The sequence below is a fragment of the Protopterus annectens genome, chromosome 16.part0, assembly GCF_019279795.1.
Source record: "Protopterus annectens isolate FY-2018-M chromosome 16.part0, PAN1.0, whole genome shotgun sequence".
In the NCBI taxonomy this organism is placed as follows: Eukaryota; Metazoa; Chordata; order Ceratodontiformes; family Protopteridae; genus Protopterus; species Protopterus annectens.
This window is the reverse complement of record NC_056750.1, coordinates 418,833,748-418,858,354: the sequence shown is the minus strand read 5'-3', so window position 1 is coordinate 418,858,354 and position 24,607 is coordinate 418,833,748. Positions and strand designations below refer to the sequence as shown.

Sequence of the window (24,607 nt, the reverse complement as noted above, 5' to 3'; positions counted from 1 at the left end):
CGTGCTCAAAGTTGGTATATATAATAGGCAGGGGGTGTAGGGGGGACACAGTGAGGATTGCCTCCCCTGTAAAAACATAGGAAATGGGTAGATTTTTGTTGAGTTTTTTTTTTGAAGTACAAGTTTTTAGAAACTTGATCACTTTGTCTCGACAATATGAATTTCATGTTCCTGAAAACTTAAGCTTCTGACATAGACCTGTTTCAGAGGCTACTCCTTTTCTGGAGCAGGCTTCCTATCAATGTGAAGCAAATTTCTTCCCTACACTTATTCTAGTGAAAGTTGGATCAGTGGATGGGGAATCGTAAATCTGCTCTGCCAAGAATGGTACCTTTGTCTCTATAAGAGAGACGGGAAGCTTATAAATGTTCAACACACATGCCTTAGTTTATATACCCCGACAAAACCCAACGGACCAATACCTTTCAAATGTTTCTGAGAAGAATAGCTAAGCTTAAAAAGGCTCTTTAGGGTCACTAGAATAGTATTCTCCTGTGAACCTGTGTTACTTACATGTGTGAGTTTTCATGTAATGCATGCATATAAAGTGTGTGCATGTATTTGTGAGTACATGCATGCTTGCATGGGATAATCTGTTCCTGATCTGGTTTGCTTCACCTGTGAATGAACTTATTTTATTGTGACTGTTCATAAACAGACAGATGGCACATAAAGAATTGCCCATCTTGCAGTTGATGTATGATTAACAACTGACGTCTATATGTGAACATTCCCCAGAGGATGGGCTACCTGAGAGAAGAAAGTAAGACTGGCACCAGAGTGTACCACAAGGCCTAGAGGCAGAGTTTGTTGCAAGAGCCTTTAGTGAAGACAGTATGTTAAGTTGTCTATCTCGCCTTCATTTTGCTGGATGGGTTCGGAGCCGACCTCGGCTCCGACTCGGCCACTCTAAAAGCTCGAGAGTTGGTTCCACCGGCTCGAGGCTCCCCTTATATCCCACAATGCTAGGCGAGTTACCTCAGATCTCGTTTGCCGCTACAGCTTCGAGGTTGGTTGCTTCTACCGGTTCCTGGTGAGTGTTAGCTTTTTCTTCTAAAAGTTACTCTTTTTTCCCCTTTTTAACTTAAATTCTTCCTAAAACTAGTGTAGATCTTAGAACTTTATCCCCGACCCTATTTTTTCCCGTTTCTTTACTAAAGAACCGTTGGTTCTTCCTTTGGGCCTTTGGCCTTCCCTTCCCTAGGGAGTGTTTGTGTAGTTTACTTTAATTTTTGTACCTAATTTTTAGTATTTCTACTAAAATTATTATTTTTTACTGACAGGGTATAACTTGTGTGTTTGGGTCTGTGTGTGTACTCCTGTCAGGGAAATGTCAAAAGAAGCAAAGGTCTCCGGATTCAAGAAGTGTGATGCGTGCTGTCAGAAAATGTCTCTGACAGATGCTCACACTTCTTGTGTCTATTGTCTGGGGCCTTTGCACCTGCAGGACTCCTGTGCTGTGTGCCATGGCTTCAGCCCCAGGGTCCTGCAGGAAAGAAAAACAAGTTGATTCTGAGAGGCTTGTTGAAGCCAGAGGATTCCCTGTCAGTTTCAACAGGGAAGCCCTCTAAGGCATCGAGGTCTTCGGCTCCGGCTTCTGAGCCGAGACCTCAGGTTGTTCAACCTTTGCCTTTATCGGCTCCGGCTGGAGCCGATAAGTCTCAGTCCACAGTTTCTGTGGCTTCCTCGGCTCCAGCCGGAGCCGAGGTTATCGAGGTACCCGTGTCGGCTCCGACAAGACCTTCGGAGCCGACAACTAGAAAGAGGTCTAGGTCACCTTCTCTTGGCTCCGTTCATTCGGCTCCAGGATCTCCCCTGCTGTCTGAACGGAGCCAAAGGTCTCATTCCTCTAGGTCATCGAGGCTGTCCGATCATGACCTTCAGAGAGTGGTGAGTCGATTACTTAAGTCCGAGGCACTAGCCCAGATGCTTCAGAGCCCGACTCATCAGTCGGTGCCTGCCCCGGTCCATCAACTCTTTCCTCCTTCGACTCTTTTGAGTTCGGAGCCGGGTCGTGTCGGAACCGAGACTGTGATTACTTCGGAGCCGAGACAATTGTCTTCGGCTCCGTCGTCGGCTCCGTTTTCTTCTTTGGAGGAATCTCGGCGCCGGACTTCCCTCGTCGGCTCGAGGGGTGAGTGGCATCGGACCCTTGTCCGACCCCCTCCCTCTCGGTGCTTCGGCGCTGGTGAGTTCGGCTCCGACATCGCCTCGAGCCATCACTGTCGGTGCCGAGGGGGGTTCTTAGCTCCTCGGAGCGGGGACCTCTGGCTCTGCCTGACAGGGGTGCATTCGAGGTCATGCGGAGTGTGTTAGAGCCTGGCTCTACTCCACAGTCGGCTCCGTCAGCCCCTCCCTCTATGCTGCCTCAGGGTAAGTCGACTCACTCCCTCATCCCGGACCGCAGAGAGCCAGCTCCTCAGGAACCCCTGTGGGATTTCATCCTCTTCCGAGGCCTCTCCTGATTTGGCAGAAGAGCCCCTCGAAGAGGAAGTGCAAGAGGAAGCACATTGACTCACCTGAGTCTATCACGTCGGACACAGATCTGGATGATTCTGAGGGTTCTCCCCGTTCCCCTTCTGAAGATGTCTCATTTGCAGACATTCTGGAGATCCTGAAACAGAGGGGAAATTGGCCAGCCCTCAACCCTTCGGAGGACGAATCTGTGTATCTTGAGGCGTTTGGCTCTCGTCCTTCCACCTCCTGGGTGTCCCCTTTGACCCCCTCATGCAGGTGGTTGCTAAGAAGGCATGGACGGCTCCTGATTCAGTGGACCCCACTCCCAGGAGACCCTCTAAATTCATCACAGCTCCATCAGACAAGCAATTTTTATCAAAAGGAGTTTCTGTGGATGCTATGGTGGTAGCTGCTGCCACAAAGAAGGAACTGGCTGATCCTTCAGTGCCTGTCCATCCACCTAACAAGGAATCTAGGTCCATGGATAGGTACGGGAAGCGGATGTTCTCCTCAGCGACATTTACCATGCGTTCGCTGAATTACCTGTGCCATTTCACTCGTCTTCAAAGGGACTTGATCAAAGAAGCGAGTGAAATGTTAAAGGATCCTACAGCTGCGGGTTTCCAAGATAAAATGAACACGCAGCTGGCTACCCTTAATTCCATATCTAACTCCTCCATGCCTCCTCTCTTATGCGGCCGATGGAGCGAGCAGAGCCAAGAGGGACAGGTGTAGCCTTACGTAGGCACGCCTGGATGCGGCTATGCAATTTTATGGACCCTTTCAAGACGTCTTTCACGAACTCCCCTTTTGATGGATCATCTCTCTTTGGTCCTCAAGTGAAAGAAACCTTGACTAGGTGCGAGACTGATGGCAAGACCCTTTCTGCCGTCGGAGTCCGTTTTTCGACTCCTTCTAGGCCTTACCCCAAAGGCCAGAAGGGTGGGAAGATGTGGTTCCGTAAACAATCTCAAGGGACTTAGCCTGACGACAGAGTCGTTTTCCTACCAGAGGCAGAGGTGGGAATAACAATGGTAGACGACGCCCTAGGGGCAGGGGGGGTCCGCAGAACCAGGGCAATCGGGAAGTTTTTCCTGACAAGCCCTTTCAGCATCCCTGAGGTGTTGCCCGACTGCCCATCTTCGGAGGGAGTCGGGAAGATTGTCACTGTACCCAGAAGCCTGGCTATCCCTGACTCAAGACAAATGGGTACAGTCCATCATTTCGAAGGCTATTCTATCCCCTTTCTTCGTTTCCAAATCAGTCAAAAATCCCTTCCAGATGTTCCACCGCTCAAAGGGATTTAGCAGCTTTGGAAATTTCAAAACTGCTTGCAAAAAGAGCAATTCAGTCAGTGCCAGCAGACCAACAAGGATCCGGAATCTACTCAAGGTTCTTTTTAGTTCCAAAGAAAACAGGGGACTGGAGACCGATTTTGGATCTCAGTGTCTTGAACAAATCAGTCAAGAAAACAAGATTTCGGATGGTCACGCTGCAATCCATTCTTCCCCTTTTGGGCAAAGGAAACCGGATGTGCTCTATAGACCTTCGGGATGCGTACTACCACATAAAAATGAACAGACGCTCCAGAAGATTTCTCCGCTTCAGGCTGGGAACCAGTCATTTTCAGTTCAGGGCCCTGCCCTTTGGTCTCACCACTGCCCCCCGGGTGTTTACCAAATGCATGGCAGTGGTAGCTTCTCACCTGAGATGACAAGGATTCCAGGTGTTTCCATATTTGGACGACTGGCTTCTCACAGCTCCCACCAAGCATCTCCTTCTGATGGCCAGAGATTATACTTTTCGCGTTTGTCAAAAACTGGGTATTTCAATAAATTGCGAAAAGTCTGTTTTGTCGCCTTGTCGTACTATTACCTACATAGGCAAATTTAGATACTATAAACATGTCTGCAAGGCTAACGAACCAAAGGATATCAGACATTCACAAATTGGTGTCACTTCTTCTCAACAACAACAGAGTCAAAGCCAGGTTAGTTCTAAAGGTGTTGGGAATCATGGCAGCGGCCATACCTCTCCTTCCATTGGCCAGATACCACATGCGGATCCTTCAGTGGATGCTTTTACCCAATGGTCATACCAGGAACTTCCAATGTCTCACACCATTATGATCACGCAAGCGTGCAAAAGCATCTCATGTGGTGGATGTCTTCCCCAGCTCCTGTCGGAAGATCATTTGTTCCACCCTCCGGTTGCTACTCTGACAACGGATGCCTCCCTGATCGGGTGGGGGGCATTATCAGGGCAGGACAGTCCAGGGCACATGGCAACCAAACGAATGCCACTTGCACATAAATGTTCTGGAGATGAGAGCAGTGCTTTTAGCGTTGCAAGCCCTTCAAGACTCTCTTCCCTTGGGAACGATTGCAATCCAGACAGACAATATGTCTGTAGTGTGGTACATCAACAAACAAGGCGGAACCAGATCATACCCCCTGTGTCGAGAAGCACTCAGACTGTGGCAATGGGCGATTTCTTCTCAGCGTTTTCTGATAGCAACGCACATCCCGGAAGTCCAATCACATTGCGGACAAGTTGAGCAGAGCTATACTCATGCCTCACGAGTGGTCTCTGAAAGACTCTGTAGTGAGAGAAATCTTTCTCAAGTGGGGTCAGCCTTGCTGCGATCTTTTTGCTACTCCCCAAAACAGCAAGTGCAGAGAATATTTCACTCTATTCCCTTTACCAGGCCAACCCAGCAGAGACGCTCTAGTCCAAGTTTGGCCCGGGACTTCTGTATGCATTTCCTCCTTTCCCACTGATCTCTCAAGTAATACAGAAAGCTATCGCTCAGAAGGCCTCATTGATCCTCATTGCTCCTTACTGGCCTCGACAAGTGTGGTTCCCCTTTCTACATCGTTTCTCTTGAGCGACCGTGGAACCTGGACCTAGTTCCAGATCTTTTGATCCACCAGTCGGGTCAGTTTCATCGCTCCCTTCCCTCTCTGAACCTCACTGCTTGGTTCCTCCAGTTCCAACCGTAGCCAGGCTTCCTCAATTATCTCACTCTGTTAGAGATATATTGATAGCTTCCCATAAATCTTCCACTCGAAAGATTTATTTGAGTAAGTGGAAACGCTTCTCATATTGGGCACAAGGAAAGGACATAGATCCTTTCACTGCTTCCATCCAACTAGTCCTTGATTTTCTAGCTGAACTCTTCCATGCAGGTTCATCTCCATCTACTCTTAAGGTTCAATTGGCAGCTATTTCTAATTTCCATGTGGGCATTTCTGAATCTGCCCTAATGTCCCACAAACTTTGCAAAGCCTTTTTGAAAGGAGTTTTTCTTCTCAGACCTCCTATAAGAAATCCTCCTTCTCCTTGGGACCTAAATTTAGTTCTTGCTTCTTTGATTCTTTCCCCTTTCGAACCTGCAGCTTCATGTTCCTTGAAATTATTATCATGGAAAACTCTTTTTCTGGTGGCTATCACATCAGCTAGAAGAATTTCAGAACTTCAAGCACTCAGTTGTCGTTCTCCTTATCTTGTGTTCCATAAGGACAGAGTTTCCTTCTGAACTAACCCGTCCTTTTGCCTAAGGTGGTTTCAACATCAAATATAAATCAAACCATTGACCTTCCTGTCTTTTTCCCAGAGTATTCAAATAGGTCTGAACAAAAATTACACTACCTGGATGTTCATCGTCAATTAAGGTACTACTTGGATAGGACGAAACAATTCAGAAAATCTGATCAACTGTTTGTCTCCTATGCGGAAAGCAGAAAGGGACTTTCAATTTCAAAGGTATCATTATCCAGATGGCTAACATCTTTGATTTCCCTGGTATATGAAATTAGACAACAAAATTGCCTAATAAACCTAAAGCCCATTCCACCAGAGCTTTGGCTACTTCTTTAGCCTTCAAGACAGACTGCCTATTGACACCATTTGTGCAGCGGCTACTTGGGCTACTCCTCACACTTTTATTTCTCATTATAAGTTGGATTTAGCTTCTAGGCATAGAGCTAATTTTGGTTCCACTGTTCTCAGGAGTCTGTTCCGTTAGGCCACCCGGGACAAGGTGCTAGGACGGTCCCATCCAGCAAGAATGAAGGCGAGATAGACAACTTAACATATAGAAGTTATGTTCTTACCATAACGTTCCATGTTAGTTGTCTTCTTCTCGCCTTCTTCTTGCATCCCACCCTCCTTCCCCCTGGCCTGGACAGACCTAGAGGAGTTGTGATCGTGACCTCTCTTTCTACCACCTCTTTCTTAGTCATATGCTATTATGCATATTTCTTGGTTCAGGATGTAGGTCACCCTTTTTCTTCCTGTTGTTAGAGGTGGATTCTGTTTTTACAGTTATACTGTTACTGTTATAAGCTGGGGTTAGCTTACAAACGAGATCTGAGGTAACTCGCCTAGCATTGTGGGATATAAGGGGAGCCTCGAGCCGGTGGAACCAACTCTCGAGCTTTTAGAGTGGCCGAGTCGGAGCCGAGGTCGGCTCCGAACCCATCCAGCAAGAAGAAGGCGAGAAGAAGACAACTAACATGGAACGTTATGGTAAGAACATAACTTCTATTTTTATGTGAAGTACTACATTCTTTACTTGTAGCTGCTGTTTGTTTGTGTATCAAATGTATCTGTGTTGTCTTTCCTTAAAAAAAAAAAAAAAAAAAAAGTTGTTCCCTTGTTTTCTGGATTTGCAACTCTTGTCTTCCCTAAGATTAGACATAGCTCAATGGATTCAGATTTTCAACAGATTGGGTTGACACTTAATATGATTTCTAATGATGTGCTGTATGACAGAAGAGTTCCTCATAGTTTCTTTCCTTTCTGGTGTCCATAGAAGATGATTTGTAGTAAAAGAAAGGCATGCAGTTTAGAAATAAGACCGTAGTAATTTCAGAGTTGTGGAACTAATGATATCCATAATAGGTTCATAGGAAATTACTAGGCTAATAGGCCTAGGGCCTTTATAAGTCTAGCTGTATTATACCTGTGTTCCCTAATTGACCTTGGTTAGATGGCCGTTATTCGCAGAGCGAGTCTATGATCAGCGCTGACTGCTCCTGTCCATGAGGGACATAGGTGCCACCCCTGGTGTGAATTTACAGTCTTCCATCCAGTTGTCTAGGTTGTGCTTGAATAGGGTCATTGAGGAGCTCTTCTTCACGTGAAGTGGGAGTTTATTCCAGAGGAGTGGCAATCTCTGGGAGATGCATCAGTCTGTCCAGCATGTTATGTTAATGTCACAGGCTTTGTTGAGATTCCTGGAGAGAGTGACTCTTGTCCCTTTTGATTTGCATCATTTACATTAGGGTAGGGTCAGAGACTGCTCTGTTTGACCAGACACAAGTCCCCTATCAGCAGCCTGTAGGATACAGAGTACAGTGACAAGGTTTTCAGTCTTTCCATGTAGGTCATGTTTTGGAGTCCCTGAATTTTCTTGGTAAGAAACCTCTGTGGTCTGTCCAGATGCTGCAGGTGTCTAGTGATGTACATGCAAAAAGGAGCACTGTACACTATTAGTTGTCTGAGGGTCGAGTACAGAGGAGTTATAACATCTTTAATCTTGGATGCGATGGTACGTATGAGACTCACATTAGAAGGCTTTCCTTACCACTGTGGATACATGGTGACCAAAGTTTAGACTGCTATCAACTGTGTTCCCAAATCTCACATCACTGGGTTTGAACTTGGGGGGGGGGGGGGTCAATATTGTAATTTGTAGGGACTTCCTCTTTGCCAAAGGAGGGGTAATGATGCATTTTTTTGTGTTTAGTTTTAGAAAATGGCTTTGGCACCAATCATTTGTCCGTGTTAGCCCCTGTTGTATTATGTTAACATCATTTGGGGGACTCGTTGATTGCACCCAGATGTTCTTCATGTTTCATCGTTGCAGTCATCCCATTTGGGTTATCTGCCTGCAGGTAGCCCTCAGCCGGCCTGAATACCCCAGTGTTCGGATTTCTGCGTCGGATGCTGTCGCTTCTTCCATGATGTCAGGTCGTCAGGGGTATAAAACATGCAGCCGACGTCATTACATCAGTCTTTTTTGCCATGCGGTGCTCAAAGCAGAAGCAGTTCGCAAGTGCTGGTCGGCCGACTCCTGAAATTTTCGTTTTCAAGTTTCAGTCTCGAAATCTTGAAAAAAGCTAAGTACCCTGTTGGGGATCCTTTTTCTTGCTCTAACCGATGTCAGTAAAAGTTAACAATTGTCTTACCTGTGGAAAGCAAATACCTCATAGAGATTTTCATTCTTACTGCATCCCCTGCTTAGGCCCTGACCACGACGTCCCTCATTGTCAGTTTTGTGCCTTATTCAGTGCCCAAACTATCTGTCGTTGGGCTATTTTTGCAGCTAATTATTTTCATACTCATTCTGTGTACTCCGAAATGGCTTTGTCAAGCCATCCGACTACCGATCTTCCGAAAAAACGTAAGGATAAAGAGAGAGACAGACTGCATAGGTCCAAAACTGCCGACGATGCTTCCGTTAAGCTAATCGCCAGTCCGCCGGTACCCAGTCAGGTGCTTTTGCAGCCCCTGATACTCGCTACTTGTGATTCGCAGGCTTCTACTGAGACCCATTCAGAGTTCGGTATGCCGCAAGATGCTTCTTCGACTATGGAACCTGAGGATGTCTCTACCTTGGATGGGTCCAGAGCCGCTGTACAGGCACTACCTTCTGAGGGTGTATTCAGGCCTACAGACATTCATATTAAACCGACGCCATAATTTTCAACCAGGCCTAAAACTCGCATCACGCCTAGAAAACCGACGACCAAACCGCAGGCCCAGGCCCATATGCCTAAAAAACAAATGCTTAGAATGGCTGAAGACCTCATTACCTTGATTAGGGAAGCCAGCCGTCCTCCTCTAAGAGAACTAGAACTGAGTTTCTTTCTGATTCTTCTGATCAGGAATCTGATTTTTCTGCTTCTGATTACCAGTATTTGCCCTTATCTACTTATGAGGATTCTGATGCAGAGGATTCCATTCCCTCTGCTTCCCCTCCAGAAGATTTTTCTTTCAGTGAAACCTTGCACACTCTTAGGGAGCATTTCCGCTGGGAAAGCCAGGATTACTCTGACTCCAAAAATAGGCTTAGGGAATTCTTATTCCTACCTCAACATAGGCCTTTAGCTATCCTTTCTGTTCTGGACATTGTAGATGATGCTTTCTTGGAATCTAGACTTTCTCCAGACACTTAACCTCCAGCTCCCAGAAAACCTGACAGGTATTACAGAGTACCTGACTCTCTCAAGTTCCTCTTAAAGAATCCTCCTTCGGATCCAGAGACCATTTCCCAAGGACCAAAAGGCATTAAGGCTACTGCTGCCAAAAATCCTACCCCTTCGGATAGAGATCCTAGAGCCTTAGACAGATTGGGTAAGAAGGTATACACTTCTGCTACTTTGGCCATCACGGCCTTAAATTGCCAGTTTCATATGTTAAAAGTATCAGCAGCATCTTATGGGGCTACTTAAACATAAAATAATGTTGATTCCTGACTGTACTGAACACAAAGAATTACAGTATTTAATGCATTCTGCAGAACAAGTTGGTAAAAAATACTTTGCAATGTGGTTTTGGCGCTTTAGAAGCATCTTGCAGGGCTGCTGTCACTGGGTCTGTACTTAGAAGGCATGCTTGGCTTAAGGAACAAAACTTGCCAGATCATGTAAAAGCTAAATTACTAGATGCTGCCTTAAACCAAGATCGCCTTTTTGGCAACAAAGCAGAAGAAGTCCTCAAAAGGATGGAGGAAAAAGCTAAATCTATACAAACTGTTAAAGATTTCTTACAAGTACAGCCTCCTCAGTTCAGTAAGCATTGGCCTTCAAAGAACTGGTCTTTTCCAGTCCCTTCCAGGCCTTCTCAGACAAACCCAGGAGCAGCAGACCACCAAGACTTCAGTTTCAGGCTATGCACAGATCTAAGCAGTGGGGGGCTGCTACTTCCAAAGCAGGGAGTAGTAAACCACCCCCCTATGGAAAAAATGACACAATGACTTATCCTTAACTCTTCCAAGCCCTGCTCAACTACTTGCTCCCTTAGGAGGAAAGCTCGCCCTGCATGCAAAAAACTGGGAACTCATTAACCAGGACAAATGGGTTTTAAACAGTTTCCCTAGGATACAGATTTCACTTTCTCTCACTCCCACCCCCAAGTGGATGGCCAGACCTCCCCCCAAATCAGTGGGCGGAGGCCCAAAAACAAGTGATCTCCCTCCTAGGTATTAGGGCTATTCAACCTGTCCCAGCAGAACAAAGGGGACAAGGTTTTTATTCAAGACTGTTCCTGGTTCCCAGAAAAGAAAACGCCTGGCATCCTATCCTGGACCTGTTTATTCTCAACACCTTTCTGGTGGTTCCAAAATTCAAAATGCTAACTCTTCAACAGCTTCTTCCTATGCTAGCCAAGGATGCCTGCCTGGCAACCCTAGACTTAAAAGAACCTTACCTGCACATCCCAATAAGGGAATCCTGCAGACAATACCTATGTTTCAGAGCGGGCACCATGCACTATCAGTTCTCTGCACTTCCCTTTGGCTTATTTACTGCGCCCAGGATATTCACAAAGTGCCTAGCTCCAGCCATTGCATTTTGCAGGCAGAGAAATATTCAGATTTATCCATACTTAGACGATTGCCTGATTCAGGCAGAAAGTCAGGACTTGCTGTTACAACACCTGGCATTTGTAAAGAGACTTCTAACCTCACTGGGGTACACCATCATTGAGAAGGAATCACACCTAGTACCCTGCCAACAAATTGTATTCCTGGGAGCAAGCTTGAACACAACTTCCCAGATGGCATTCCTCTCTCCGGAGAAACAAGTTTATTTGACAACCTACTTCAACCTACTGGCCACAAAAACCCAGCTATCTGCAAGGAAAATCCTGCAAGCCCTAGGGTTCATGTCCTCTTGCATTCTCTTAATTCCATATGCAAAACTGCATATGAGGAAACTTCAATGGTATCTAAAAAGTCTATGATGTCAACATTCTCAGGACCTGGAAACAATGATTCCTATCATTCTTTGTCTAAGGGCAGAGTTCCTTTGGTGGGCAGAGGCCTGCTACCACAACAAGGGACTCCCTTTCACTCTATCCCCTGCCGCCCAAACCCTAACAACAGATGCATCAGATTATGCATGGGGTCTCACATGGCAGGCCAGTGCATTCAGGGCAAATAGAACCCAAATCAGATGCACCTGCATATCGATCAAAAATAAATGTTAGCTGTACAGAATGCTCTGACAGCCTTCAAAGACGTTATTCATCCAGGACAACTATTGGTAAAGACAGACAACACCACAGTTATGTGGTACATAAACAAGCAGGGGGGAGCCCATTCCTACCCACTCTGCAGACTAGCCATGGCTCTGTGCAACACAACCTTGAGCTACCAAGTGAACCTGCAAGCTCGATTCCTGCCAGGCAAACTAAATTCACTGGCAGACGACTTAAGCAGAAATCTCATGGACCCACACAAATGAAAACTGAAACCCAAAATATTCAAACTCTTGAGGAACAAATGGGGGGCACCAGAGGAAGACCTGTTTGCCTCCCCTCAGAACTACCAATTGAACAAATTCTGCACCAGAACTCCCCACAGTCAAGCTTGGAAAGTGGATGCCCTGTCCTTTACCTGGGAAAGGTCTCAATTTATGCCTTTCCCCCTCTGCCTCTCTTCTCGAAAGTTCTATTTAAGGTCAAACAGGACAAGCCAAGGCCAATCCTGATTGCCCCAGACTGGCCACGCCAGCACTGGTAGCCCCTTTGCGCAGTCTGACAGTGCTGTAACCACAGCACCTGCCTCAGACCCCTTCCCTGCTGTCCCAACAGGCGGGCCAGATTCTGCACCCTCAACTTCAATCCCTGAACCTTGCAGCTTGGCTAATTCTCTGAGCTCACCTCTAACAACCATTAGTAAGCAGATGCTGGATGTCATTCTCAAGGCAAGGAGTTCTAGTACTAGGAAATCCTATTCAGAAAAGTGGAAAAGATACTGTTCCTGGAGCCAGGCTTAGGGGATGGGCACAACGGTACCCGTCTTACCTCATATTCTAGATTATTTAACAGAAATGCTCCACAAGGGCCTATCTTTCTCTTCAGTTAGGATCCATGCCTCTGCCACTTCAGCACATTATAATACTGAGCCACCCCTCTTCTCTCACTCCTTGCTAAAGCAATTCCTTAGGGGGGCCAAAATTTTAAGACCCCCCCCAAGAGAGCTCCCACTCCAGCCTGGGACCTTAAATTTGTATTGGAAATACTCACTCTTCCGCCCTTTGAACCAGCTGCTACAGCAGAGTTGAAATTCCTTTCTTGGAAAACAACCTTACTTTTAGCCATCACTTCTGCAAGAAGAGTGTCTGAACTGCAGGCCCTCATGGCAGTGGAACCCTTCATTATCTTCCATGTGGACAGGGTTTCCCTCAGGACTAATCCATCCTTTATGCCCAAGGTGGTGTCTAGTGTGACTCTAAACCAGTTCATTCATTTGCCTACTTTCTTCCCTAATCCTCAAAATAAGGGGGAATGGATACTGCATTCTCTGGACGTGCACAGACAGCTTAGATTCTATTTGCACAGAACTAAGCCTCTCAGAAAATCTGACCAACTGCTAGTTAGATTTGCTGCAGGGGCAGAGGGGAAAGCCATTTCAAAGCAAACCATTTCCAAATGAATAGCCCATTGCATCCATTTCTGCTACAAGCACCATGGAAAACCTACCCCACAGGGGATAATATCACATTCCACCAGGGCTGCATCTACCTCTACGGCATTTCTCAGAGGAGTCCCCTACCAGGGACATCCTGGAAGCTGCTACCTGGAGCTCTGTACATACTTTCACCAAGCATTACCACCTGCCTATCTTTTCTAAATCCAGAGCTGGATTTGCCACAGCAGTCTTACAAGGCCTGATTGCTAGCCCTAATGCTCTTTAACTGCCTCCACCCTTCCTTAGCTTTGGGAATCAACCCAAATGTTATGACTGCAACAGTGTAACACAAAGAACATAGTACAGTTGTGTACACTTACCATAAATGTAGATGTTGGAGTGTATTCACTGTTGCAGTCCTGGTTATCCTCCCTCCAGCCCCCTGACTTCTCTTGGCTCTACCTTTTCTTCTTGTTTGGCATATGTTATATCATGTGTATTTGCTTTTTGCTGGGGGTGTACCATACCATGTAATTGCTTCCTATTGTGGGGGCATCTGATATCTGGGGCAAGAAAAACTGATGTAATGGCGTCGGCTGTATGTTTTATACCCCCTGACGACCTGCCATCATGGAAAAATCGACAGCATCCGATGCAGAAATCCGAAGACTCTGGTATTCAGGCCAGTTGAGGGCTGCCTGCAGGCAGATAACCCAACTGTGATGACTGCAACAGTGAATATACTTGAACATCTACATTTATGGCAAGTGTACACAACTGTACTTCTGCAGTCATCAGTGAACTTGGTAAGCCACAGGCCATCTGCTTTCACCTGGACCTCCGAGAAATAGATTCCAAACAGTAGAGGGCCCAGCACAGATCCTTGTGGTATACCACTGGTAACTGGTAGAGGTGGAGTCCCCAACTTTGACAGTATGCTTTTTTTTGGTTGAGCCAGTTGGCTTTCCATCTAGTGACCTGTGGGTTAATTCCCAGCTGGGAGAGTTTCTCAATGATACCCGAGTGGGGGGCTGTGGTAAGTATGTACTATTGTGCCTTCATCCAGGGCTTTGCTGACATTCTCGGAGAAGTCCACTAAGCTCAATAAGATGATCTACCCTTAACAAACCCAACCTGCTTGGATCAAGAGTTTTATGGTCGTTTCTGCTCTTGTTGATAAGTTCCATGATGATTCTTTCCATGGCCTTGCGGATAAGGCTGGTTCAGCTTATGGGTCTATAGTTCCAAGTTTCGGTTGATGTTTTGTTGATCCTGTGGGGGTGTCAGGTCTGATTTTTACTTTGAACGAGACATATTTATGGTCTGACCATAACAGGGAGGGCAGCACAGGGGGTAGTGCAGTGACCCCCCCCCCCATGCTGGTGAGTACTAAGTCTAAGACATATGAGCCCCTTCTGGGGTTGCAGACTAGCTGTTCCAGGGCATTTGTATTGAGAAAGTCCAGGAACCTCAGGGCAAGCATGTTTGCGCGTGTGTATGTCACGCAATCGATAGGAGGATAGTTGAAATCTCCCATGACCATAGTGTTTAGCTGGTATAGTGAGTGGTTCTAGTAAGCCCAGGTAGGCGGTTTGCTTTTCTTGGTTCAAGGTGGGGGACATGTAGCTAGCAATAATGTGGTAGGGTATTTTACCTATAGTTAGCTGGACCTGGGGTAGCTCAAGAGAGTCATACTGTTTACCACTCTGGAAGTGTATTTGGCTTTAATGAAAATGGATGCACCTCCACCTTTGGTTCTTTCATGCTCATTTTAGGGTCTGAACGTATGGAAGACATTGTGTAGCCTTGCATGGCCGGGGTGCTCTCTCTGACCTTGAACTATGTCCAAGTGACTGCACAGACATCGGCATCTTCCAAGGTGAGGAGTACTTCCAGGGAATGCAGTTTCCTGTTTAGACTGCTAGCATTAAGCTGCATAACGTTGAGTTTATCAAGAGTGGAATTTTTAATGTTGGAAGTTTTGTTGTTTGTAGATTACCTAAAAAAGGAGCCAAGGGAAGGGGGCAAGCACCTTTGCTTGTATTTGAAAGGCTAGAGGAGACAAGTGAAGACCATCTCTGGCAAAACAGCATGGTTTGTCAACCATGTCTTACCATGCTGACAGATAATGGATCACCCTGGATTGACAGCAGAAGCCAAGCCAGTTGTTGAACTCAATCATTTTTTGTATATATTGTGGCACCATCCTGGGTGAAGGTAGAATGTTGCTTAGGGCTAGGGACATATCTGCCTGGGACACGCAGTCTGAGAGTCCAGTCATGTCTCTCTTCATATACTCCAGAGAGACACATCTCAAGTCATTCACCCCAATGTACTATAACAGAGTTATAATGGTAATTGTTGAGTGACTTGAGTGTGTACATCATTTGTCAGATCCTGGCACCTGACAGGCAGCTGACCGTGACCGTCTCCTTGTCCAGCCTTGTGAGGGGGACGTCTGTTTGTCTTACTATGGAGTCCCTATGACCAGGACATGTGGTTTTGAGGTGTTTTGCCTTACAGGCTGATTTGCTGAGGCACTGGTGTGTATGTGTGTGTGTGTTGCCATTTATTTTTATTTATTTATTATTATTTATTTTACTTTTGCTAACCGTGAAAGTCTGACTGGACACAGGTCCTTTTTCAGCGGAGGCACGGGGAGAAAAGCTCCAGATACAGTACAATACAGGTTAGGATTTCATTACATCTATGAATACAGTCGAGCATGCAATAGTCAAATATTAACATCATGTTATCAGTACTATATACAAGTATATTATAGACTCATTTCAGCATGTGGGAGGCAGAGTCTTATATTTGTGGTAGTAGTTTTATAAGCAGTACAGTGTCAGATATTAACATTTTGTTATCAGGACTATATACAAGTTTGTTACAGAGTAATTTCAGCGTGTTGTTGGCAGAGTTTTACATTTCTGTTAGTACTTATATATGCAGTACATTGAGAGATTGAGAGTAGTAGAGTATTGGGAAAAACAGTACAAAAGTTTTTGTAGCGGTGGTGGTAGCATGGTGTATATCCAGTCGTTTGTCAGATTAGAAGCAGCAAGGTATCTGAAAGAAAAGGAACAAGATGTTTTAGTAGTGGATTCTAATTGCTTTCCAGTGTGTGCAAGTGGTTTGTGCTTGGGAGGTCTCTGATCTTTTGGTAGGCTTCTATTGAGTACCTCTATTTATGTGGGTTTATGTGTTGTGATCTTGTTTTGTATGAGAGGTGATGTGTGTGTGCTGACAACCTGTTTGATGTCTGATTTGTTGTTACGTGAGAGAATTGATTCCAAATTCATAATTCACCTCTCACATATTGTATTTGTTTTAGGAGTAAGTGGTAGCCGGTATACATGAGGTAGTTACTACATTGCCTCAGGAGGCGCATGTCAGTCAAGCTTTCCAGAGAAGTGGTTGGAAACCAACCATCCATTGTGGCAGGTTTTTACTGTAACTACTATCAGGGAGTGGGCTAGTTTGACCAGATTTTGCTCTAGGATTAACAAAGGGGCTTATTGTATTGAAAGCTAGGGGTGAAAACTATGGCAACGCTTCTCAGTGTGCAGTTGAGTTTCCAGCATTGCAGTAGGGAAGCTTTGGAGGGTTCACTAGCAGATGTCTAGGAGAAAATTGTCTTTCAAGGTGTTTGCATCTATGCAGGGCACTGCTGAGCCCCATTTCATGGCGCGCAACTACACGCAAATGCGAGGCTTAAATACAAGCGAAATAAAACACTTTTAAGTTAAACTACCAATGGGAAAGCACACATTGAGCTTTCCTCCAGTAATGTCCAACTCAGATGAAGCTCAGACTACATACTTCTGCTACCAGGGTGCAGACAGGGCTCTTCTAATGTAAGATGGCTAGAATAGTGCTCAAGTGTAACAATACAGTCTAGAGTCAGTAGATATGAATCTTGGCTATGCTATCTACTTGCTGCTTAAAGCAACAGAACAGCTTTTAAAGTGCAAGAAAAAAACAGCAAAATGATAAAATGCAGTCAGCAAAGTGCAAAGGAAACTCACAAGGTACATATTTTTTTGATTTTAGCAGTGGGTGCTTTGGATTTCAGCAGAATCACTCCAGACCTCTGCCAAAAATCACCAAACATTGAGCAGTGACGTTAAAAGAGTGTAAACCTGTGCAAATGTGAGACTTAAATACAGGCAAAATTAAACACTTTTAAGCTAAATTACCAATGGGAAAGCACACAGTCAGCTTTCTTCCAGTAATCTCCAACTCACATGAGGCTCAGACTATACACTTCTGCCACAAGTGTGCAGGCAGGGCCTTCCTAATATAAGATGGCTTGGACAGTGCTCAAGGGTAACAATAAAGTGTAGATTCAGCAGATATGAATGTAGTCTGTGCTATGTTCTAGCTACTTAAGGCAACCAAACAGCTTTTAAATTGTAGAAGAATACAGTAAAAATCAGCAAAATGATAAAATACAGTCAGCAAAGAAAACTCAGAAAGTACTTTTTTTTATTTTAGCAGTGGATCCTTTGAATTTTAGCAGAATCTCTCCAGACCTCTGGCAAAAGTTGCCAAATGTTGAGAAGCTCCAGTTAGATGACCTGCATTACTGCCCTCTGCACAAACTGGCAGTTATTCTAGCAGCTGTGAACAATGGGAGACTATGGAGAGCATTTTCTATACAGGATTTTAAACTGGAGAGGTTTGCTTATATACAAGGCACGAGGAACTATGTTTGTACACTGCGCAAACGAGAAGTGTTTATACCAGCAGGATAAAAGACTTTTTATACAGTTAATCCCTCAGGTCAGTCAGATAAAAACACAATAAACTTCCCACAAGCAGTTTCCAGCTTGGATGGATTGAATTCAGTTCTTCTCCTACCAGAGTGCAAAATAACCCTCTTAATGTAAAACAAACTGGTTTTCAGCTCAAGTGCACTAACAAATGCTTCACAACAAAAGTCAGAATTCCTGCAGTATCAGGAATCCTTGGAAATAAGTTCACTAACCCTGAGAAATGTTCAACAAAATACAGAAAACAGTGCACAACGTAAGAGAGCTACAACAACACAGAAAAACTTTGCAAAACTTAGAAATATTTTGGCAGACTCAGGAGAACTTTGGCAAACTCAGCACAGCTTTTGGAGTAGAAGAGGTGGTTAGAAAAAAACAACCTAAGAGTAGTACAGTAACAAGCAGATAGTGTTTCTTTAACAAGTGCAGGCTAAAAAAATAGTGATAAATTCAACAAAATCAATAAATGCAACACATAAGTGTTAAATAGCACTGAGACAGAATAAGAAAAAAAAACATATCAGCTTTGCAGGACCAGATGGGTCTTGTAGTTGAAAGGTGTCCACGCCAGGCACAGGGAAGATGTGAACAAATGAGCAAAATTTGACAAAAATGTATTTCTTTTATACAAGACTGTATCTGACATATATTGAAGCAAGAAAAGTATGCATTACTGCAATATAAAGATGTTTCCTTTTAAGCAAATTTTTCTCATGAAAAATTAATATTCTGTAAACTGAATGTTCATGTAATGATGCATTATTTTTCTTTTCTTTAGATGGATTTAAGTATTTATCAGTAACTGATATTTTTGATTTTTAAATTTTAGGAGCTGCCCTCCAACAGTGTTCTGTTGATTTATTTGTCAGCGACAGGCGTATTTCCTACAGGTCGTTCTGATTATGAAGGTACAATAAAGGAATGCTTTTTGTCATGAATGGGGCTTGGTTTTCTTTTTCTTTTTTTAAATAAGCAAAATTACAATTAAATATAACAGTTTTCTGAAGAAAAGTTAACTTTTAATGCTGTGTATTTTAATTTGGAGCAGGACGGCGTTGAAGCATGGTTTCAAACTGTGTTATCAAAATAGATTCTACCAAATCAGAATTCTCCCAGATTGTATCTGACATACATTGAAGGAAGAAAATTATTTTTATTTTGTTAGTAAAGCTAATTATTTTTCTTTTCCAGGATATAGTGATTGGCCCCAACATAGAAGCATTGTTGAGGGTTTGGATTTTGAGAGAAGTATTTTCTTTTCAGTCTTTCAGTAAATTATCAGTTGTGATTCTTGTTCATTGAAACACACACACTCAGTGAATTGTGTTTTATAGATCTATCCCTAACCTGACTTAAACATAAAAGCTGTAACTTTGTGTATTGACAAATAATAATATGTTTGTGAAATGATTGAGTCTTTTGGTAACTTAAAAGGCAACAAAAACATGGTAGAGCCAGCAAACAGTGGACAGCATGTTAGCAGACACTGATGAAGGCTTAAAGGCCGAAACCGGTTTGTTTTTCTCCATCCTCCATCAATAAACAGATTACTGTCCACTGTTTGCTGGCTCTACCATATTTTTGTAGTCTTCTGATGTTTCTGAGTCGTGTAATAGCCATACATGCAGAGGGCTGACTGATTTCAACTTAAAAGGCATCCAGTTCACATTTTGATTGCGATGCATAATGCAGAAATATTATATAGGATAGGAATTATCTTAAATACGTAGAAGGAAAATATTTTGATAAGGGATAGCACAGACTGTGTTGCTACCTCACAGTTCATTTACACATCAGTACATCTATATGGGCTTTCATCAGATGCGCTGACATTCGTATACATCCCAAGAACATGCTATAAGTGAATCGTCTGTCTTCCAAATTGTAAATAGATTTGTATGCCATTTATATACCAGAGCATGTGTGTGTGTGATCTGTGGTGGATTTGTGCCCATTTCAGAAATAGCTTCTTTGTCTTCTGCCTCCTTAGTGGTAGGTGTGACATTGAATTGGACTAAACCGATAATCAGAAAATGAATGCATGCTCTTTGCAACTTTTGTATTTTGTCTCCATTAAAATACTGCCATATATTGGAGGAAAAATAGATTTTGTATAAAATGCAATTGTGCTTTTTTTCTAATATGTTGTGATCTCAGAGTTGGATTTTTGTGGTGCAGTGTTGATAATAGGTGCAGATTCTGATTGGGTGGATATTAGTTTATCTTTGAAGTGTCTGCAATTGAGGAAGTTTTTAAACCAGGGAGTTCTGTCTGGGCTGATACCAGTTGTAGTTAGTTTTTATAGAAGAAGATAGTTGTCAGTGAGGTTGAATGCCTTTGTCAGATCTATAAATAGTGCACCCATAATATGGCTTTTATCAATGTGTTGCTGGATGTCATCAGTTAGGGACCAAAGTGCTGTCATAGTACTTTGTCCAGGCCAGAATCTGTGCTAGTTAAGAGAAAAGGTGGTACTGCTGGATGTGGTGAGGGTTGAGTATAGACCAAGTAGACTAATGTTTTCATTATGAACATAATTAATAGTTGGCATATCTGAAGACATTTGTTTTGCTAACAGCAAAAAAAAAAAAACATTCAGTTTCAAGACTTAAGGGTATCTTACCTTTACCGGAATAGACTTCCTTACTGAGTTTTCCAGACCTCAGTTGTAACCGTAATTTTTTAACATAATTTGGAAAATGTTTGTATATTCTCTAGTAATACCTTTTTTCGATTGTGTAATTTATGTAATTTACAGTTCCAACATGGTGGTCTATTACTGATTCTTTTGGTTGGATTTGTTAGTGTGCTATAATTCTCAGTCTGGTCTTTTAAGCACTTAATCAAAGGCATTCTGTTGGTTGTCATATCGCAAAAAATCAATAGACCACTGAGCCGTATTTTCAGTAGTAGTGTTATAGTCAGCCATTTAAAGTCCCTGACTTGTAGAGAGTTGTTCATTTCTTGAATATTTGTTTGCACCTTATTACAACCGAGTGCACCTCCAGGCATTTCTGCTGCACCTCTATGCATCAAATATTGCTTGTTCATACTTGCATTAATAATTCCAAAACCATGCCACATACAGTGAATCAGAATATTTTATCTTGAAGCATACATGATGGCAAACACAGTTGTATTGATATTTCATCTTTGTCAGTAAGTATTTGTAAGACCTCAAAGGTGATGACTTCATTTTTTCAAGGCTGAAGCCGCACCCACTGGCAGTTAAAGGTACACAGTCAAAAGAGCTGTACTGGAGGGAATGAGTTAATGGGAGACCAGTAGGCATACTCAAAAGTTTTACAAAAGGTTGAACAATGGTTACATCAAGTGAGTTAACCCATCCAGTAGTACTCTCTATTATTTGAGATAGTGTCCAGAAAAACAATGTTTTGGTACTTTAAGTAGAAATATGTGGTCATTTGAAATGAGGGAAATTTGTCATTAGTTAGAATATGGAATTCCATGTTAAAACATTCAGCAAGAAGGACCATAAAGGTATCAGCTTTAGCAAACTCTATGTTGGGACTCGTATAAAAGCCAGTAATGGATAAGAGGTTATTTGAGGAGCTTATATTAGTGCTCACAATCCCTACCCCATCAGGATTGTACTGTAGAGATAAGTGCAGATCTTGCTTAATGACGATTGATGCACTACTGTCACTTCTTTTCCCTCTAGCTTTATTATAGCCTGTGTACTCCGGCTTATTTAATAGTGGGTTACCCAGCTGGATCCATAGTTCAACCACCAAAACCAAAAGATTCTCATAAACACCCAGGCTAGTCAGTTCTGTAATTATATTATTCAGACTTTTGACAATTGCTTTTATTGAGAGTTAATTCCTTCATATGGCATCTACTTACTGTGTTGTTTAGAGCTTGGGATGAGAAGAAATAGATATTAGTAGGTTTTGTAAGTTTAGAGATAAGCTTATTTCCATGGTGGCCTAAGTGGTATTTTTTCTTGGCAAAAAAACCTAGGTTTGTGGCAAATATGCTCCAGTAGTTAGTTTTGTATTACACAGAAAGATGTTTAATTTGGCAATTATAATTACAAGCAATCCTTTAGTACCTTGGGGGAAAACAGAGAGATGGAGGATATCTGCAGAGTAAATGCTTTACTTTTGTTGTAGGCGTGATAGAATATAAACATAGTTGTGTCAACTATTTTTTTCCTATATGCTTTTCACCCCCAACAACTACCAACCATCAAACCTCCTCATTTGGACTTGAGCCCATTTTTCATGGCAGTCCAGAGGAGGGCATCATTTAGGCAATCAAAAGAGGTACTTGTGTCCTTGCCAGCATCCTCTAGGTAGAGGGACTATGGACTGTATCACTGTGGGAGCAACTATTCTTCCCTTGTGCAAGTGCATTCTTCCATGTACATATTTGATGAATGTTACCAGCAGGCAGTGGCTTGGCATGCCACACACATGTCTCTAGGCAACAGCTTCATTCCTTCTCCCTGAAGAACTGCAACAGCTCACAACTGGCTCCACACCTTCCCACCTAGGATGGGTATCTTCCCTGCCAGCACTATCAAGCTCCCAAACCATTAATCATACTCAGGTTATTTGGGCTGTAGTCAAGGCTTTATCTCTCTGTACCATCAGAATGGCTTACTAATTCATAGTTTGCATCATTAAGATGAGCAGAAAATAATCAGCTGATACCTTATAATATCTTTAAGTTTGAGGATTGCATCTTTAATATCAGTAAGTTAACATCCCAGGAGAGAGAGGAAACGATAACATGCTGTCTGATAATATGAGGAATACGATTGTGCATTCCCTGTAAAACTGAGTAAGCATAAGTAGTTCTCGAACAAAGTAGAAGACTTTCAAAACACCAAGCCTTCAGGTTGGCCCGTGTCCAAGTTTGGTGTCAAGGTTAAACAAAGAGACAGAGGCTAGTAACATCTAAGCTCAGGGTAACCTGTCCACCAGTCTGTCTCGAGCTTGCCTTGTCTTTTTGTTACTGGAGAGAAGGAATTGCAATTCTGATTGGAGCATTTTTCTTAATATATAAAAAGCTTGCTTTATCACTTTGACAAGATGGATGTTGATTGTGAACAGCATCAGTTGGGGAACTGAACCCAACATAGATATTCCATGACAAAATTACCCTGAGGAATTGATACTATTTTTAAAAGATCACTAAAATGAATTAGGTCATCTTTAATACTAAGTTGTGTAGACAAATGGCCTAAATCTGTCCCTGTATAGTTTCATAGCTCGGTACTAGGCTATCTGCCCAAGGGCATTTATAAGCCTAGCTAGAGTGTGTCGGCTTTCACCACCCCATTGATTAACTGATCGTCTGTCAAGCAGAGCCAGTGAAGTGATCTCAGTGGTATATTTTCTGTTACCCATCCACTCGTCAAGGTTTCTCTTGAAGAGTGTTAGTGAGGGGCTCTGCCTAATGTAGTTTGGAATTTTGTTCCAAAGCATGGGGAGTCTCTGTGACAGGAATCTATCCCTCCAGCATGTTCTATTTATTGTTGTGGCAAGGTTTAGCTCACTAGAGCACGTGGCTCGCAGTGACTTGGATTTCTTTAGCTGGAGCATGTCCATCAATTCTGAGTTGGACATGGCTTTGTAAGTGAGGCAGAGGTCACCTCTGAGTAAGTGATATGCCACTGAGTACAGCCGTAACTTTTTCAGTCTGGCTGCATAGGACATATGTTTGAGACCAGTAATCCTGTTGGTGAGGTACTTTTGTGGTCTCTCCAGCTGTTGGAAGTGTCTTGTGAGGTACATTCCAAATGGGGCATTGTAGTCTATGATGAGTCTGATGAGTGACGAGTAGAGGGGCACTATAACCTCTTTATTTCTAGATGTGAACCCTTTAGTAATTAGCTGTGCCACATAGAAGGATTTCCTAACTACTTTGGCAATATGATTGTCAAAGGAGAGATTACTATCTACCTGGGTCCCCAGATCTCTTATTACCTCTTCTTTATTAAGGGGGCTTCCACCTATGTGGTCATTCGTGGGTGTTTTGTTTTTCCCAAATGGGATGACTATGCATTTTTTGGCATTTAGCTTGAGGCCATGACTTTGACACCAGGTGTCCGTCTCAGTAAGGCCCTTTTGGAGGATGTCCGTGTCAGCTGGAGAGTCAATTATGGCTCCCAGTTTGCAGTCATCAGCGAACTTGGTTAGCCATAGTCCTCCTGTGTTTGCCTGTACTTCTGAGTGTAGTATATGCCGAACAGTAGGAGTCCCAGGATCGAGCCTTGCGGGACACCACTTGTGACTGGTTTAGAGTTGTACCTGGAGCCTGCTATTCTTACCATGTGAGTTCTGTCTGTAAGCCAGTCCACAACCCATCTCATGACGTAGGGGTTTATGTTCAGGCTGTTGAGTTTTTCTGTAATACCCGAGTGGGGAATGGTGTCAAAAGCCTTTGCGAGGTCAAGGTAGGCTGTGTGAACAACCATTCCCTCGTCTATGGCCTTGGTGACTGTCTCGAAGAAGTCAACCAGGTTTAGTAGGCATGATCTGCCCTTAACAAAGCCGAACTGAGTCAGGTCAAGTGTTTGGAAGTTCCCAATGTCTTTGTTAATGAGTTCCATGATGATGCATTCCATAGCCTTGCAGACCAGGCTAGTCAGGCTTATGGGGCGATAGTTACCAGAGTCAGTTGTGGCCCCTCCTTTGTGGAGTGGAATAACCGTTGCTGTGCACCATTCTATGGGCAAGTAGCCTGTGGAGAGGCTGAG

General features: G+C 43.5%; 1 protein-coding gene across 8 annotated transcripts in view; it reads left to right on the top strand.

Annotated features, from left to right (window-relative positions):
* SCAI (suppressor of cancer cell invasion) overlaps positions 1-24,607 on the top strand; it is a 2,763,600-nt gene that overhangs the window by 2,119,472 nt on the left and 619,521 nt on the right. For all 8 annotated transcript variants that reach the window (XM_044058030.1, XM_044058027.1, XM_044058025.1 and 5 more), the window contains one exon: positions 18,707-18,785. In XM_044058030.1, coding sequence (XP_043913965.1) covers positions 18,707-18,785 — 79 coding nt within the window. The remainder of the gene's footprint in view (positions 1-18,706; positions 18,786-24,607) is intronic.